This window comes from Zeus faber (genome assembly GCF_960531495.2).
Source record: "Zeus faber genome assembly, chromosome: 12".
Taxonomy (NCBI): Eukaryota; Metazoa; Chordata; class Actinopteri; order Zeiformes; family Zeidae; genus Zeus; species Zeus faber.
The window spans coordinates 13692435-13709117 of NC_137196.1; the positions used below are offsets into that span (position 1 = coordinate 13692435).

Sequence of the window (16683 nt, forward strand, 5' to 3'; positions counted from 1 at the left end):
GTAAGGTAGGAAGTAAGGATGGAAGTAAGGTAGGAAGGAAGGATGGAAGTAAGGTAGGAAGGAAGGATGGAAGGAAGGCAGGAAGGAAGGAAGGACGGAAGTAAGGAAAGAAGGAAGGAAGGAAGACACAAACAAATAAAAAGAAAGAAAGAAAGAATGAATGAAAGACGGAAAGAAAAAGAAAGAACGAAAGAAAGGAAGAAGATAAAAAGGAAAGCGAAAGAAAGAAAGAAATGACGTAGAAAGGAAGGAAGGATGGAAGGAGGAAACAAACAAAGAAAAGGAAACAAAGGGAAGAAAGAAGGAAAGAAAGAGAGAAAGAAAGAAGAAAGGAGGGCAGGCAGGCAAGCAGGAAGGAAGGGAAGGCAGAAAGGAAAGGAGGGGGGAAGGGGTGAAAGAAAAGAAGGAAAGAAGGAAGGCGGGAAGGAAGGGAGGAGGGAAAGAAAGAAAGGAAGGTAGGAAGGGAGAAAGAGAGAAAGGATTAAAGAAACGAAGGAAGAACGGAGGGGAAGGGGGGGGAGAAGGGAGGGAAGGGAGGGAAGGGAGGGAAGGGAGGGAGAAACAAAACAACAAACAGAAGGAAGCACAAGTCAGACGTGTCTTCCCTTTGTTTGCTCTCTTCCCTGCTGATGTTATGCGGCTGGACAGGGGCGTGTCCCACAGCATTAACTTTCACAGCAGTTGAATATTTATAATTGCCCAGACGGCGCGGGGTGGGGTGGGGTGGGGGGGTGGGGTGGGGTGGGGTGGGGGGTGGGTTGCGGGTTGCGGGCTCCCGTGGACGGTCACAGGCCCTGACTGCTGAGGGAGTGTGAAACGTCAAAGCCACATTCCCTCCGGGGCCCCGGGGCCCCGGCGCTGCGGTGCGGCCGGGGATCAAAACGATCCGACTGTTGCGACTTGTGACCCTTGGAATACAAGCAGCCCTTCTCCACCTTCTCCAAAATCGATGAGCGTCAGGTCACGGACCCCTCTGATGGGCGAAGGTTTTTATTATGGGATACGATTTATTCCAAACCTCCACCCCCCCCGTCGTCTACGGTGATCCAAACAGCGGTTTGTCCATTCTCTACGACGCTCACGTCCGATCGGTTCAAATAACAGTGGGGCTTAGTTTTGCTGGGGGCCCCCCTGGAACACCTTGAAGGATCCCATGGGGGCTCTCAGGCCCCCAACTTCAAAACCACGGCTGAGTGGCATCCCACATTTGAGCACGAGCTGTGAAAACATTGTTGTTATTATTATTATTATTATTATTATTCTTTTTCTTTTTTTTCTCCCCGTCAGTCTCTGAAAAATAAAAGGCGGAGATGTTCGCGGACAGATGTGATGAAATAGTTCGGACATAAGTCAAAAGACACGAGAGATAAGTTGAAAGACGGAGCCTCGTCCTGCTGTTGACGTCGTTCAAACAGGACGTCGACAGCGTTGGGGGGGGGGCACACCGCTTCAACCGCCACGAGGGGGCGCTCTCGTCAAACAATTCCCCCCCCCCCCCCTTACAGACGGTACAAATATTTGCTATAAATAATAATCAATATAATCAATGACAGGTTTATACGTTTTCTTCATATTTCATCTCGGAACGACGGTACTATTTCATCCTTTTTTATTATTATTTATTTTTTATTGTTACAGACGCTCAAATGACAAATATTGTCGAATACATTGCGATGTATTCTACATTCAAACACATAATCATAATAAACTGCAATAAGTCGAAATAACTTTGGAGATCGCGTCGTGTGTTTTTTTTTCTTTTCTTTTTCGTGCGGCGGGGCTGGGGAGCGGGCGAGTGGATTCGCACCCGGGACGCGGACGCTCCTCCTCCCCTGTGACCCGCGCCTCCACTTCGCGGAGCCTTTTCAGAAACTCGCCAACAAATCTGCGAAGGAGGAGGAGGAGGAGGAGGAGGAGGAGGAGGAGGAGGAGGGGGGAGACAAAAAAGAAAAAAAGGAGCCAACATGGCAGACGCCGAGGCTGGATCCGGGAAGCGCCACGGGATCGTGGTAATCGAATAAAAGTCGTTTAGCTGAGCGCGGAACGCGCGTTCGCAGCGGGACGAGCCTTCTCTGCCCGCGCACGGGGCTCAAACCGTGCGAGATTCGCTGCAGGAAATGTGAAACTTTCAGTCCACTAGGGGGGTTTATTCGGACTGCTTAATCTTCCGGCGCCGCTGCGACGCAACGCAAAGTGCGTTTTACACTTATTGTTATCAATGATAAAACTATTCGTGATAAAAGTGCGCGTCTTTCCGCCCTAGATCCGCGATGAGTGGCCGGGCTACAGCCTGGAGCTCTTCAGCTACCCCACGCACTACTGTGGGGACTTGGAGTGTGTCTACATCCCGCACGGAGTCATCATGGACAGGTACCCCAGATACTACTGTATGGGGGTTTGGGGTTTTTGGGGGGGTTTTGAGTCCGCAGACCCCCAAGCGGTCCTCGAAGAAGTTGCAGGGGGTCCTCAGGAAAACATTTTTTTTGTTGTTGTAATGTAATGTGTTTTTATGAATGTTATTATTCAGTTATTAGGCATTTTTCCATGTATTTTCACCACAATATTATTATTTTTTATTTATTTTATATATTTCTTCCACTATTTATAATAACCATCATAATAGTGATGATGATGATGTTGATTATAATTATTATATATCTTTAAATATCTTAAGTGAAATGTTACACCACATGACATCTTGAAGTGGATGCACTTTTTTGAATGGCGGGGTGTGTGGCAAATATAAAGTACTGCACTTACCTGCAATACCATGTTGAATAAGTTAGTCTTCACGTTTCATTTAAAATTGGTCTTACACTGTATTACAGTTTCATGCAAACCCTGCATGAAAACTCTCTTGTCCCACGCTGCAACGGGCAATGGACAAACGATATTAAAACGACTGGTCCCATGCATTATACTGTCACGGCGATGAAGAGGAGGAAGAAGATGATGAAATAGAAGTATTTTCTATTGCTTTCAGGACGGAGCGGCTTGCACGGAACATCATGGATGACCTGGGCGACCACGACATTGTGGTGCTGTGCGTCCTCAAAGGAGGATACCAGTTCTGTGCCGACCTGGTGGACAGAATCAAAGCGCTGAGCCGCAACTCCAACCGAACGATCCCCATGAGGGTTCACTTCATACGGCTCAAGAGTTACCTGGTGAGAATCCCGGATTGTGCGCGAATGATTTGATCTTTTACGAGGGGGATGCGGTTCAACCTAAATTTGTGCGATGTCGCGTGTGGAGAAATGCATATGATGATCCATATGCACTCTTTCAACTGCTAGAATGATCAGTCAACGGAAGATCTTCAGATTGTCGGAGCAGAGGACCTATCTTTTCTGAACGGAAAGGTAAACAATATCACCAAGCAGTTGAAAGACACGAAAAAAAAAAAAAAGAATCATGAAGAAAACAAACAAACGGCGATACTTCGTATGACCTGTAGAGGGCGACATCGGTTATAATTTGCCTTCAAACCAACAGTAACCAAAGTAACTGCTGTGGAATGTGTTCAAAAGTTATCATTTGAACGACATCTTTGATCGAATTAAACCATTTTATTTCAGACACTCAAGTTGTTTTAAATATACTTAAGTTTTACAAAATCTTGATGGAAATAAGCATTTTGGAGCTGCAGGGCCATTGCACAACTTGTAATTGCATCCTGACCCATTGCTCAAATAGTTGAGCATATAAAGAAATGCTTGAGGTGTGTGTGTGTGTGGGCACCGCTTTTCCACTGTAAAACAGTTGGGTCAGTGAGAGAGATGCTTATCAGTTATAAATCAGCTGATGTGGGAACTCCCGGTCATCTGCACTCATAAGACGGACACATGCACGCACGGATAAATGCCGTAATAAGGCGTGGTGCGGCTGCCTGACGCGTGATTGGCCTGTGATTGTGCTTATCTTCCTGTTGATTTGCGTCCACTTTATTCTGAGACTTCCTGTCCAATTACTGACCTTGTCGTGATGAACACACTCCGTAATGATCCCTGGGTTGGGCGGGTCTGGTGTGTCGTGCTTCAAGGAAGATATGTGGAACACAGTGGACACGTTTTTGTTCAGTTGCATTGTAGAAATACTGTTAGAAATACAGTTTTGTTGTGAAAAGGGACGAACAAAAAATTGTAAAAATAATATATACATAAATATTACATTTTAAATTATGATATATAAATATATACAGTATATACAGTAGATATATAAGATATATTTACATTAATTCTATTATAAAGATTATATCAATATTATATAACTAGGTTAATTAAAAAAATATATTTGAATTAACTCTTTGGTTGCTCAAACAGTGGTGTACATCCAATTAAAATACAAATAAATTGAGTCAGAGAATCAGGTTTTATTTGCCATGTGGTACTCTTACACATAATAATTGTAAAAAAAAAATAAATCTAAATGTAAGAAAAATATAAACAAAAAAATGGAGAATAAAAAATAATATCAAAATACTACAAAAAGTGAAGTTGAAAAAAAGAAGAAATTATCAAAATACTGTATACAAATAATCCCCCCCCCCCCCCAGAAAAAGTCAGATATATGAAAATATACAGATAAAATATAGGGCAAATAAATATGAATTAGTACTACAGTATGTAACGCGATGAGGGACTCTGAGCTTCTCTGAGCGTTATCTCTGGTGTTTGTTTGGCTGATCGCAGATCGCGGGTCATGCATTCCTAACCAAACATCGCTCTTCTCTTTCCCCTTCAATGCGCCCTGGAAAGAATGTCCTGATAGTGGAGGTAAGTCCACCTTTTTTTCATTGCTTCGCTCATTCATTCCTTCGTTTATTTATTTATTTATTTATTCTACCCCGACTTCGAGAAATGAGCTCTGGGCAAACGGTTGGACATCCTTCCGGTCAGGTCGAGCGGTGAGGGACAAATTGGACATCAGGAAGCTTTTTAATGGGACTTTGAGAGCTCGTGCTTCAGAGGAAAGTAAACAAGGCTATTTCTGTTGGTGCATAACGGGAGTGCCCATTGTCGAGCGAACGTATTTACCGCTCGCAAATTCAATCCGCCATACGATGAGCGATCGTTCCTAGATGTGGAGCACGGACACAGCAGCCGGTCGCCTATTACGCCGTTACGCATCGCTGCATTTTGGGGTCTTTTTTTTGGGGGGGGGGGTTCTGCTCTAAACAATTGATTGCTCGTCCTGCTTTCCGTGTTCTCTTTCGTATCTCGAAGCCCTTATCCTGATCGAACCAACAGAGGGATGAAACTCTGTTCATTGATCTGTGGAGACTTCACCTCCTTTTTATGAGGAATGTTGATCTGCTCACAACTTTTTTTTTTTTTTTTTTTTTTATGAAACAATGGTGATTGACCGCTCCGGGCTGCGCCCTATTGAAGATTAAGTAAGAAAAATGCACACAAGCTTATTAAAGCCTTGTGACCTGCGATGGCATATTCCAAAAAAAAAAAAGAAATAATCCAGCTTGCTAGTTGTAACACTCCTCTTTACGTCTACGGTGTCAGGTGGTTTCTTGTCAAACAGCAGACTATGGTTGAAATAACTGTAAAGCAAACTTACGCTTTTTTATTTATTTTCTTTTTTTTCCTTTTAGTTTTCTTTTTACTTTCATGTCAGACGACGTCGCGGCGACTCTTTCATTTTCGCGCTTGTGTCCCTCGCAGGCCATTGTGGGCACGGGGAAGACGATGAAGAGGCTCCTGGAGCATGTGGAGGCCTTCAGGCCCAAAATGATCAAAGTCGCAGGGTGAGTCTCGGATGGGGAAGGGAGGAAGAGAAAGAAAGAAAAAAAGAGAAAGGCTTAAAACAAATCCAATTCGACCCCTTTCTCTTTTGAGTCGCTCAATTTCCTCCTTCCGGTCTAGACGGGCACGGGGAATAACGCGGCTTTACGAAAAGGTTTTCGGGTGCTACTCCCTTCAAGTCCACACAGTGCCACATGTGACGATGTGATAGATAGACAGATGGATGGATAGATGGATAGACAGACAGTTAATAAATAGATACAGTACAGTAGATAGATAGATAGATAGATAGATAGATAGATAGATAGATAGATAGATGGATATATATGAAATAAAAAATAGGCAATAGTAATAAAGTAGTGGAATAAAAAATAAAATAAGAAAATGGCAACCTACGGAAAATGTGGAAATATAGAATAAAAACAGTACACAATAAAATGTGACATATACACTAAACCTAGTGATAAACTAAATACTAAATATATAACCTTATATATATTTATATATATATATATAACAGAAAAACAATAAATAAATACAAATTCAATCAGTGACACCCTCCTCCCTCAAAAAAAACCCCTCATCTGCTGATGTGGAAGTGTCTGCTGGTGTGCTCCTCAGGTTGCTGGTGAAGAGAGTCCCCCACAGCTCGGCGTCTCTCCCCGACTGTACGTAGCCGGCCGAGCCTTCCACGCCGCTTCCACCGTGACTCACATCCATTCAAACAATGGCCCAAACTCATGAGTCAGCGCCTCAACTTACCTCCTCCTCCCGTCTCTCGTTTCAGACGTCGGCTTCGAGATTCCCAACCGCTTTGTGGTCGGATATGCCTTAGACTACAACGAGTATTTCAGGGACCTCGATGTAAGTCATGCGGATGAATATTAACCTCTTTTTTTATATTTTCTGTATGTTTTTATATATATGATTTTTTCTGTTTTTTTTTGGTGGGGGGGGGGGTGCTGTTAGTATATATTTGACAGTTAATATTTTTCATGAATAGTTTATTTTTTTACTTTACTTTTTATTTGATATATATATTGTTTTTATTTTTGTTCTAGTACATGTGAATACACCTGGCAGAATAAAGTCATTCAGATTCTGAACCCTTTATTTTGTATGTTATATATATTTGTATATATCCAACTCTTTCTGTTGTTTTTAATTTTATTATAATTTTTATTATCCATTTTTTTCTGACTTTTAAGCTTTCTTTCTGTTTTTTTAAGATGATAATGCTACGTAGTGAAATGCACCAAACCGCACCAGAACACATTCCCACGCGTAGTAAATGTGTCTTGAGTAAACTGATTCCAATTCGAAACATAAAGGTGCATCCCAGATCTTATGGGTCGGGAATATTTCTTCATAATCTGATTTTCTTTGTTTTGCCCCGCCCCGCCTTCTTTTTTTTTTTTTAGCATATCTGTGTGATCAGTGAAAGCGGAAAGACAAAATACAAGATTTAACTGGAGTACGCCGCTGCCGGCACGGACATTTTCCACCGGGGGATGTCCACATTCCATTCAGCAGATTGAATCTCGACGCGCCGGCTCATCCTTCTTAAAGTGGGTTTTTCAACAAAGAATTTATGCCTTGTTTCGTTTACAATGACACATCCTTTTGTGTTCACACGATTGGAAAACATTTACAGTCGTGTGGGTTTCGGCTTAGTTTCATTCCCATTTAACGATCATCTCAGTTAGAACATTTGACCTGTGACCCGTTTTGAATGTGAACATATGAAATAACTTTGCAAAACTGTGTGGGACCATGACTGTGAACATTGAAATAGTGCTCAATCACCACCTTCAACTTGACTTTTAACGATTCATCTTTTTTTGGGGGGGGGGGGAGGCAACAAAAATGGTTTCATACTACACTATGGGTACACTACTCCTTTTTAAAATATATTTACAGGCATGTCAGATAAAGCGGAGTAGTTATTTTTTCCTTTCACCGTTCTCTGTACTTCTACTTCACTGTAAATAGCAAAGAGATCTAACTGTATTATGAGTCAGTCGTCCAGCAAATTAAACGCATTCCAATAAACAACCCCACGTCACCTTACACCTCACTGTGTGTTCATTTATTACGTTTTGTGTAATTAACTCCCAAGATGGAACACCCAGTGGGTGATATGATACACTGGAGTTTCTAGCTACAATCTCAGTCAAGACATCTTTTTGATGGACTTATTACTCGCCATACTGTTGTCGTTGGATTATCATCTTTATTACCATGGCCCCGGAACAGGAAAAGTAAACAACTTTATTTATTTGGTTTATTTTTTTATCCCATAAAAAGTCCGATTAAGCAATCCCAAGAGTGTTCGGGATCTAAAATATGCTTGGTCAGTGGATTTTTCCATTGCTGAGCCAAGTGGGCATGGCAGCTATGTGAACGTCTCCTCCTCGCGGGGGTGGTGACCTCTTCAACAAAAGCTGCCAAGCCCAAGAACAGGTGGCTCCTTATGTCGGGAGGAAATAAAAGGGACATTTGTCGGGCGCCCTGAAAATCGGAGCGCCCGATCGCCGGCCTCCAATCCCAGCCTCTCGCGTTGCGTGCGTGCGTGTGTCCGCGTGCAAGCGAGGGATTCCACGTCAGAACGAGCGATGTGCTTCCGTGTTCCGCAGCATGGAATCACAACACGACGAGACTCGGTTGCTGACGCTGGCGCGGCGTCCGGAACGCGCACACGCGCCCGGTGGGAATCCACATGCCGCGTCCACATGCCGCGACCTCGCTGTGAACCAGAACACGTGACGTGCTTGCTTGCGTCCGATGCAAGCTGCTGCGATTTAAGCTACTAGAAAACAAACAAACCCCCCCCCCCCCCCCCAAGGAAAAAAAAAAACATTCGGAGATCATGACGAACACGATTGGACCGACAGTTGAATACTCGTTTGCGGTAAGTTACTGTCGTGTTGGCGCATTGAGAGTTTCAAAACAGTTGTTCTCCTGCTCCATTGGGGGTCGGGATGAAAAGGTCGTCTCCCTTTTTTGAGACTCGGTTATTGACGATTCACTCGGGGGAAAAAAAAAAAAAGAGTCGGTTGTTTGATTTAGTTGGTGTGACGATGACGATGATAATAATAAATTATTATTAATAACCGCTATCATTCAATGCTTTCGAAATTATTTATTTAGGTGGAGGAATGCAAAATGCGCACCCCAAAAAGCATGAAGATAGATGCAAGGTGTGAATGACAACCATAATTTACTTCTGTTACAATCTTCCATTTTCGGTGGAACGCTGAGTTGCAGGTCAGTCGCGTTCAGTGGATGGATTGCGCCAGTTGCGTTGGTTCGTTTGTTTTGTTTTTTTTTGCCTTGGATTTTAATTTAGTCCTCGGGAAGTTATTTTCAGGTTGTGGGTCGACGACTCGCTCTCTGCTACTCATCTGACGGTTTCGTTCGCGACAAATGAATCGCTCCTTCCCTTACGCTCGGGCGCAGTTGAGGAAAAAAAAAAAAACCCCAAAACGCACCTTTTTGCGTGGCGGCTCGGGCTTTCCACTTTTTTTTTTATTTTGTAAGAGGGAACTTGATTGGCCCAGTCAAATAGTAGCTGCGTTCGGATTGGCTGAGCGCACACTGGTGGGTGGGGTGGTGGTGGTGGGGCAGGATGCTCCTCCCAGAGAAGGACCAGGGAGCGCTGCTGGATCGAATTCCAGCTCCTACCAACAAGCAGCGTGCGCCTCCCCCGCTGAGGACCTGGAACAAGTGGCTTTTTTTTTTTTTTTACCGAAACACCCAACATGACCATCTGCGGTCCGTCTACTATGTCGCGAATATCGGCGTAATACCCTCCGCGACCCGCTCGCTTTAATGGACGGTCACCGCCGCCCCACGCCGCCCCGCAGCAACTCTTGAACTCACAGCCCGCACAGGTAACTTTGTTTAACTTTAGCCTGGATGCTAACGGCTAGCGGGATGCTAACGCTAACACCAGCGGGAGGCTGTTGTTGCTGCTGCTGGTGGTTTTGCTTTTACGCCAACGCGTCGAGTTATCTCCCCCCAAAGGTTCCCCCTTCGCCGTTCGCGCTGGTAGTAAGTTTACGGTAGAGTTGAATCGTTGAAAGTACACGTATAAAGTACAGCGAGTTTCAAAACTTTTCCTTGTTCAGCCCTGGAAACACATTGGTTTCGCCCTCACAAACAAGCCACTTGTTTGGGGCCGTTCTTCAGCGCTGACTGCATGTGTTCCCGGTTAATGACGCCCATGTCATATTGTTTTTCCCAATGTTTAGAATGTTGGGTTTTTTTTTTTTTATTGTCTATTGTCCGTTGTTTTACCGATTCTGGTCTTTTTATAATTATAGTTCGAATTGTTGATACATTGGTTTATTGTTCATCTATTAGTCGGCTTTTAGTTAACTTTTAGGTTTATTGTATATTGCCAAATGTTTCTATATTTAGTTATTATTTTAGGTGTATTGCAAATAAAGCGATTTTTTTTTTTTTTTTAATCAATATGCATTCTTATTACTATATGCGTATTCCAATTGTTGTGATGTGTGCATCCTTAACACTGCAATTTACCCCCGGAAATAAATTAAACGTATTTGTCGAGTTACAGACAAGTGACTGGTTTTCTTACTTCATTCTAGTTGTATTTACCATAGTGCTACAGCTCCTCTAGTCTTTTTTTTTTTAATCGTTGTAGGTTTGGCACCGTTTAAGTGAACACACGATATATTTTGCCACACCGCTCACAAATAACCAAACAACGACATTTAAGTTGAGAATTTGGTTCAATCATTCTAATATACAGCCACTGGGGTATTCAGACTTCGTCCTATTTTAAAGTGGTAATCCATAATATTACTTGTGAAAAAATCCCAAATTCAATATCGGTCCCATATTTATTTAGTTGGCACTTTAAAAAGAAACGGCCATTTAATGTATCTGTTATGTATATGCACCTCTATATTCTGTTTCCATTGTTTGTGATGGGGTCCGCCTTTCCCTGCTTTTCCCCGCATGTGCTGATCGAGCACCCGGGGTGAATTTAATAAACCAGTGTAGCTAGTTGTGGTCAGTAAACTGTTGACACAGATGAACATTCACAAAAAAAAAAAAAAAAACGCACCTTCGGATTAATATATAATAATATTCCCACCACCTCAAGTGACTAGGGAAATGATTGCAATTGATTAGAAGATGACAAACTTTTGGAGCGATTAAATACTTTGAAATAAAAGTATTGCTGTTTACAATGGACTACTGTGACGTGTAATTCGCCCAACAGAAACACCATATGGATTACCTCTTTAAGATAGTGATAATATCTAAAAACCTTCATTCATTGCACACATAAGAAGGTACTTGGTAGCATTGAATGTCAAGTAATTAACACTACCTTGTCTTCCCTGATACAGCTGGAATGAGTACCCAAGCAAGAATGGAGTCATAAAGTGGATTTAGGTGAACACAAGTATTTATTTTACCGCTGTTGGATCAATCATTGCTGATGTGGGCGTTCACGGATAACAGATTTGTAACTGAAGTTAAATGATGGCATCGCGTTGGGCTCATTCCTGCGGTGAGGATGATGAGGGTCAACAAACAGCTCCTTCTTTCTGTGAGGTAAGCACCACTTAAGCTTTCAATTCCCGATCATGTTGTTTACTTATTGTGCTTTAAACTAGGGATAGTATTGAAGTGGGCAAAGCCTTTGCCAAAGTTACATATTTGACAAAAGGGGGAAATATGGCCCACTTTGGCTTCTTTTGTCTAGGTCTTATTAAAGAGCTTTTGGGTTTATTTATTCGTTCTTTAGTAGAAAATGCATTTTCTTTTTGTTTGTTAGACCTAATTATTGTTGGAAACTATGAGTAGACTTGTCACTTTTTCCCTTACAATTCTTAATCCCAAACTTTTTATATCAGCTAATACCAACCACAGTAACACAGTAAGATATTTTGACATTGAATATTATAAAATAACAATTCATTTATTCAACCCAACAAATTCACAATGTATTAAATGCAACATTTCCAACGTTGGATTCAAATTCCCATTCAATTTGGATTAAATCACATTGTTGTGGGATTAATGATTTTACAAAAATGATCACGTCAGCTCTAATAACTGATCAAGTGGGTACGTCATAATTATGACAGCTCTACTTGCCCTACTATTTATTTACATCACATGAGGGGGAAAAAAGATTTTCAGTCCTGCAGAAACGGCGAAATGGAATGAAAGCTCTTTATTTAGGGACAGGCCCCCTCCTCTAGACTTTTAAGCTGTTACACCTATAATACCAGACAGGACGCCATCTGCTTCTGTCGGCTCATAGTCTGAATGCAGACCTTTATACCTTATAGTCCTGCTCAATAGAAGTTCAACTATTTACAAAATCTGGAGTGTTTTGTCATTCCCATCACCCCATTTAATTGAATATTCAGTTTTCCACTTCCCTGCCTCTGTGAGTTTAACTTAAATGACAGATGCGTAGCTTCTCATGTTACCTCCCCCAAGTCTACATGCACTTATCTAGCCTATGGATATTAATATGAATAAGGGGGTAATCACAGGAGGATGCGATAACTTAAGATAATGAAAATAAACGGGTACGGTGAGAGATTATTACCTTGTATTAGCGTTGGGAAGTTTTTGAGCTTTAAGTAATTTAAAATATAAACTCAGTCTTTAATTTTTAAAATGGACTGATGTGTTTTTTTTCCGGGAAAATGCAAGTATTAGTAATCCAGGAGTATGTGCTAATTTCAAGATGGAAACCCCCCCTCACTCCATAGCACTGGTATTTTTTCTGGAAATTATGACGCTTCAAACTCTATGAATAAGAAGGGTTTCGAAATTGTACTTTTTATGTCAGCTGAAATATGCTCTTGCCTAGATGTATTCCTGAGGACAGACTTTATTCTCAAGGTCTTTTCTACATTAGTGACACCTAACTGTTTTGGGAGAACAAGCCAGTGCCAGATTTTCCAAGGCAACGGGTGTGTCCGTGTTTTTACTTGTTAGAACTGTGACTGATTTTGTTGAGAGAGGCTGTATTTATTATGTCATTTTGATCATTTGATTTGCTGCAGTCATTTTACTTTGGAAGGACAACTGTAAATAGGAAAAACTGGAAAACTGTAAATAGCAATTTTAGTGAAGTAAAGTAATTTGTGTCTAACCAAAGGTTTCAGTATTTGCTTTTGCAGGTTGTTTGATTTCCTCCCATTTTACGTTGGAATGTTTTCCTGCCGGCATCAACTGAATTTTGCTTGGAATTCAAACACTGCGGCCACTGTTGGGTTATAGGATCCCAGTGGCAGGCAGTTAGGTAGTGATAGCCCGTTGTCTGCTCCCACTGGTTGAACTCCTCTGATAAGATTTTCAGTTTTCAGCACTAATGAGATTCACTGCGTCACTCTGCTCTTGTTTTTAATGTTTGCTGTGGGTTTTCATACAACCCCCTGATTCAATGATTTCTCTCCATAGAAACCTTTTCATTTGATATATTAAAGTTTCCTTTTCCTTTTTTTGTAGGCTTGTATGTTTTCATGTAGCCTAACTTGAGTGACCTGTTTGTAGTGTATGCAATATTGTGTATGGTATGTTTTTGTCTGAATGTTAGATCATGTTCCAGTCCATAGTTGACTCTAACAAAGATTGACTCTAACAAAGATTTCAAACAGCCCCCCCCCCCCCCCTTTTTTTTTAAACAATCTGGCCCTCATTAAGACTCAACGTTAAACTCATTTAAAATATCTGCTATTTACAGAACCCTCTGCTCAGCCATCATACAGCTGACAGGAAGGGAAAATGGATCTTCAATTGAATAAAAGTTAGCTGTTACTTCCTGTTGTCTCTTGGTTATGTCTGCAGTGTCTCAGGAGTACACAGAGATTTGTCCTGTGATTCCATGTTTTCTCTTGGAACAGGTCAAAATCCTTTCAATTTCTATAATGTCAAAAAACTTTAATGTGCCCTACCCATTTGAACAGCCTCAACTCTGATCATTGAATCTGCAACAAACAGGCTGATTCGATAGCGAGTAACTGTTTTCATTTTGTCTAAACAACTGTTTAATAGAAACCCTATCTGAGGTGTGCACAATTTGATAAAATATACTATCAAATATTCAATCTCCTTTTATAATTTAGCTAGGCGATGTCTATTAAGATGATGTGACGATGTTGCCGTTTTATAATATAATGTGTCATTTGCCATTTGATTTCAGGACTGGAATATAATTTCACACATTTCAGTCACATATAATTTTACTTATGATATAAATTTACTCAGTAAACTCCTGTTTTTCCATAAAGGGGTTACCAGCAGATGTCCGCATAATTCTCTTTACTTTAATACTGAACTATATTTATCTATTGGTCTGTTCTAGTCCATTGCTCAGAAGCATCGCTGCTTCAGTCTGGTTATATAATTTGTCCCATTATGATAATGTTGAATCCAGTGTTTCTATTTCTAAAAAGACTATTCTGTGACCTCACTTTCAAGGAATGCTCACACACCATGTGGAAAAATTGTCATTGTTGTGCACTGGACACTCCTTACAGTATTACACTTTCAATTTGCATAACAAACCCTACAAGTATTACCCTAAAAGAGAGCTTCAGCTTTTTCACTATAAGGACTACTCATATTTTCTAAAGTGGTAGCTTCTCTATTAGCTAAACAAATTATAGGATGGATAGGGTTTTGCTGTCCACACAGATAAATGTGTAGCGCATAAACAGCTATACAACCCCTTATCCATTTATGCCTACTACTACTGTATTGTGACTGGGGTGAAAACAAGTGTGATACATATTTAATTCAGATTAAAAGTAATGGGCACCGGGCTCTTTCAAATTTCAACCTCTGAGCCGTATACTATGTAGTATGCAGATATCAATGTATCCTATCTAATGATAGCCTTTTACGCTCCTCTCCAGCGCTATGAGATGAAATGCACAAGCCCATGAAGCCCTCTGTATTATTATCCTAGGCCTTTCACAGATAAGTGCTTGGTTTGGACTCAGTGTGGTGTAGAATTTGGCGGCCCACAGTGAACAGGGTTTTATTTTTTTTTAGTTGGACGGCTGTGTATGTGTCTGCCGTTCTTAGGACTGATATCATGCAGTCCATCTAATGTGTAATTTGGTGATGTCAGGAGAGCCTTTTAAACATTGGGAGAATGCGTCAGCCCTTCAGATACTTGTTAGAAATGAACAGGTGAAGAATTTGAAATTCCCGTTCTTTGTTCTGGTGTTCATTGGCTGGGCTACACAAATGTCCACCTTTTTTATGGTGTCTGCTTGGGTGAGCAGTTGTTTATTTTGTAATATAACCATGCTAGAAAATCACTTTGTAGACACAGTATTTTGAATGGTTCTGCCCATTAGCTGATACAATACACATAGCCCTATGGTATGTGGCTTTATAACATCTTTAAAAGAATATTCCACTGTCATTTTCACAGCCTACCTTTTAACCTGGATAACTGCAAAATTAATTCAAAAGCAGTGAAAACATTCTCAAGCAATAATGCTGGATGATATTTTTTTCTTAAATAATATTCATTCGACTCAATATGATCTTGTCTACAATGATGTAAATTCAAACGCATTAAGGTTGCACCAAACAAAAATGGATGTCAGCATAAGATTAAAGAGCATAGAGTACTCCACTAGAACAGTTGTCTATAGGGGTGGGTGATTTGGATTCAAAACAGTCTCTTTTTTTTCCCCCAAAGATATAAATATTTATTTGACATATTGCAAAAAACTAGTTGAAGATTCTTAAACTCAGAGCGTCTGAGACAGAACGGATGTGAGTAGTTATCTTAAACCAAGAGGAGATTTGTTTTGTCCAAGTATTTCCGTTTTTCAGTTCAGTTTTCCTACGCACATGAAACTGGGATTTTTTTTTTTATTTTTTTTTTGCTTTTCTGCCTGGTGGTGATAATTGCTGTTTGTGCTCTGAGACCCTTAAATTAGGGTCCTCTTCTCAGGTCCATCACTACTGATTTTCACCAGGACAAATCTTAGAAACATACTCTTGGATGTCTCGCCCACTGCAAATATTAGTCCTGCACTCCAGTGATTCATGAATGCCCAAGAAGCATTCATTTGTGAGCCAGGGAAGATAGAGGTGTATTTAATTTTTTGGGTGTTCCTTCCGTGTGCTTTCCTTTTATAGCCCACTAGTCATAATTATAATGATTCATATTATTATTTTATATTATCTCTGAGACTTAACTTGCTAAATCCTCTCTTTCTACTTAATTCCAAGCCGTGAAAGCATGTAGTTGTCGTCATTGTTTTTTCGTCATCAGGTTTCCATATGGGTGTGGCTTTGTCCAGTTTCTCCATTATCCCATGTTGCTGGTTGCCAACTCTGATGATCTGGTCCTGTTCTTAAAATGCCTTTAGGGAGCACATTTGGTCAGCTTGTTTGGCCGTTAGGGGTATGTGGATCTGGAATTTATTGGGCCAGTGTGTCACGACAGTATTACATTTGGGAGTGGCCATGATAACCCTGCTAGGCATGTGTCTGGCAGGAGGGGCCCCCACACAACCCCCTCCACCCACATCTAAAGATCAGATGGCTCTGTGGTTTGGCTGCTAAATCAGATGCAGTGTCTTGGATCCAATCTGTATGCACCTGGGACCTGAGTGAAGTCGGCCAGCCAGGCATTTGAAACATGCACTTGATCTATTGTCATCTCACCGCAGACTCTTCCGTATATACGGTTTTGAGATGTTTGGGATTGGATTGAGAACACCCGGGGCTAAGACACCATTTTCAACACAGAAGAGCCGGTACCGTGGAACAACCAGAGCTAGCTTAGAAAAAACCTGTTTGGCTAGTTCCCACAAAATACATGGGTGTCAGCTGCACCTGCAGCTCTCTTTCCCAGCTAACTAGAATAAATGCTATTGCTCATTCCCTGGGCAGTTAT

General features: G+C 41.3%; 3 protein-coding genes across 3 annotated transcripts in view; 2 read left to right on the top strand and 1 right to left on the bottom strand.

Annotated features, from left to right (window-relative positions):
- Positions 1 to 16683, bottom strand: part of vps4b (vacuolar protein sorting 4 homolog B) — a 376929-nt gene that overhangs the window by 9537 nt on the left and 350709 nt on the right. The window lies entirely within an intron of this gene.
- On the top strand, positions 1925 to 7826 carry prtfdc1b (phosphoribosyl transferase domain containing 1b). The gene is made up of 9 exons (XM_080010283.1): positions 1925 to 2009; positions 2264 to 2370; positions 2984 to 3167; positions 3297 to 3362; positions 4758 to 4775; positions 5676 to 5758; positions 6378 to 6424; positions 6544 to 6620; positions 7178 to 7826. The coding sequence occupies exons 1-9, from the start codon at positions 1965 to 1967 to the stop codon at positions 7223 to 7225; spliced, it is 675 nt and encodes a 224-aa protein (XP_079866409.1). The 5' UTR covers positions 1925 to 1964; the 3' UTR covers positions 7226 to 7826.
- The window catches only part of arhgap21b (Rho GTPase activating protein 21b), a gene marked incomplete at its 5' end in the record, with an annotated part of 41628 nt that continues 36218 nt past the window's right edge, over positions 11274 to 16683 (top strand). Inside the window, one exon of the mRNA XM_080011010.1 lies at positions 11274 to 11348. Coding sequence (XP_079867136.1) covers positions 11274 to 11348 — 75 coding nt within the window. The remainder of the gene's footprint in view (positions 11349 to 16683) is intronic.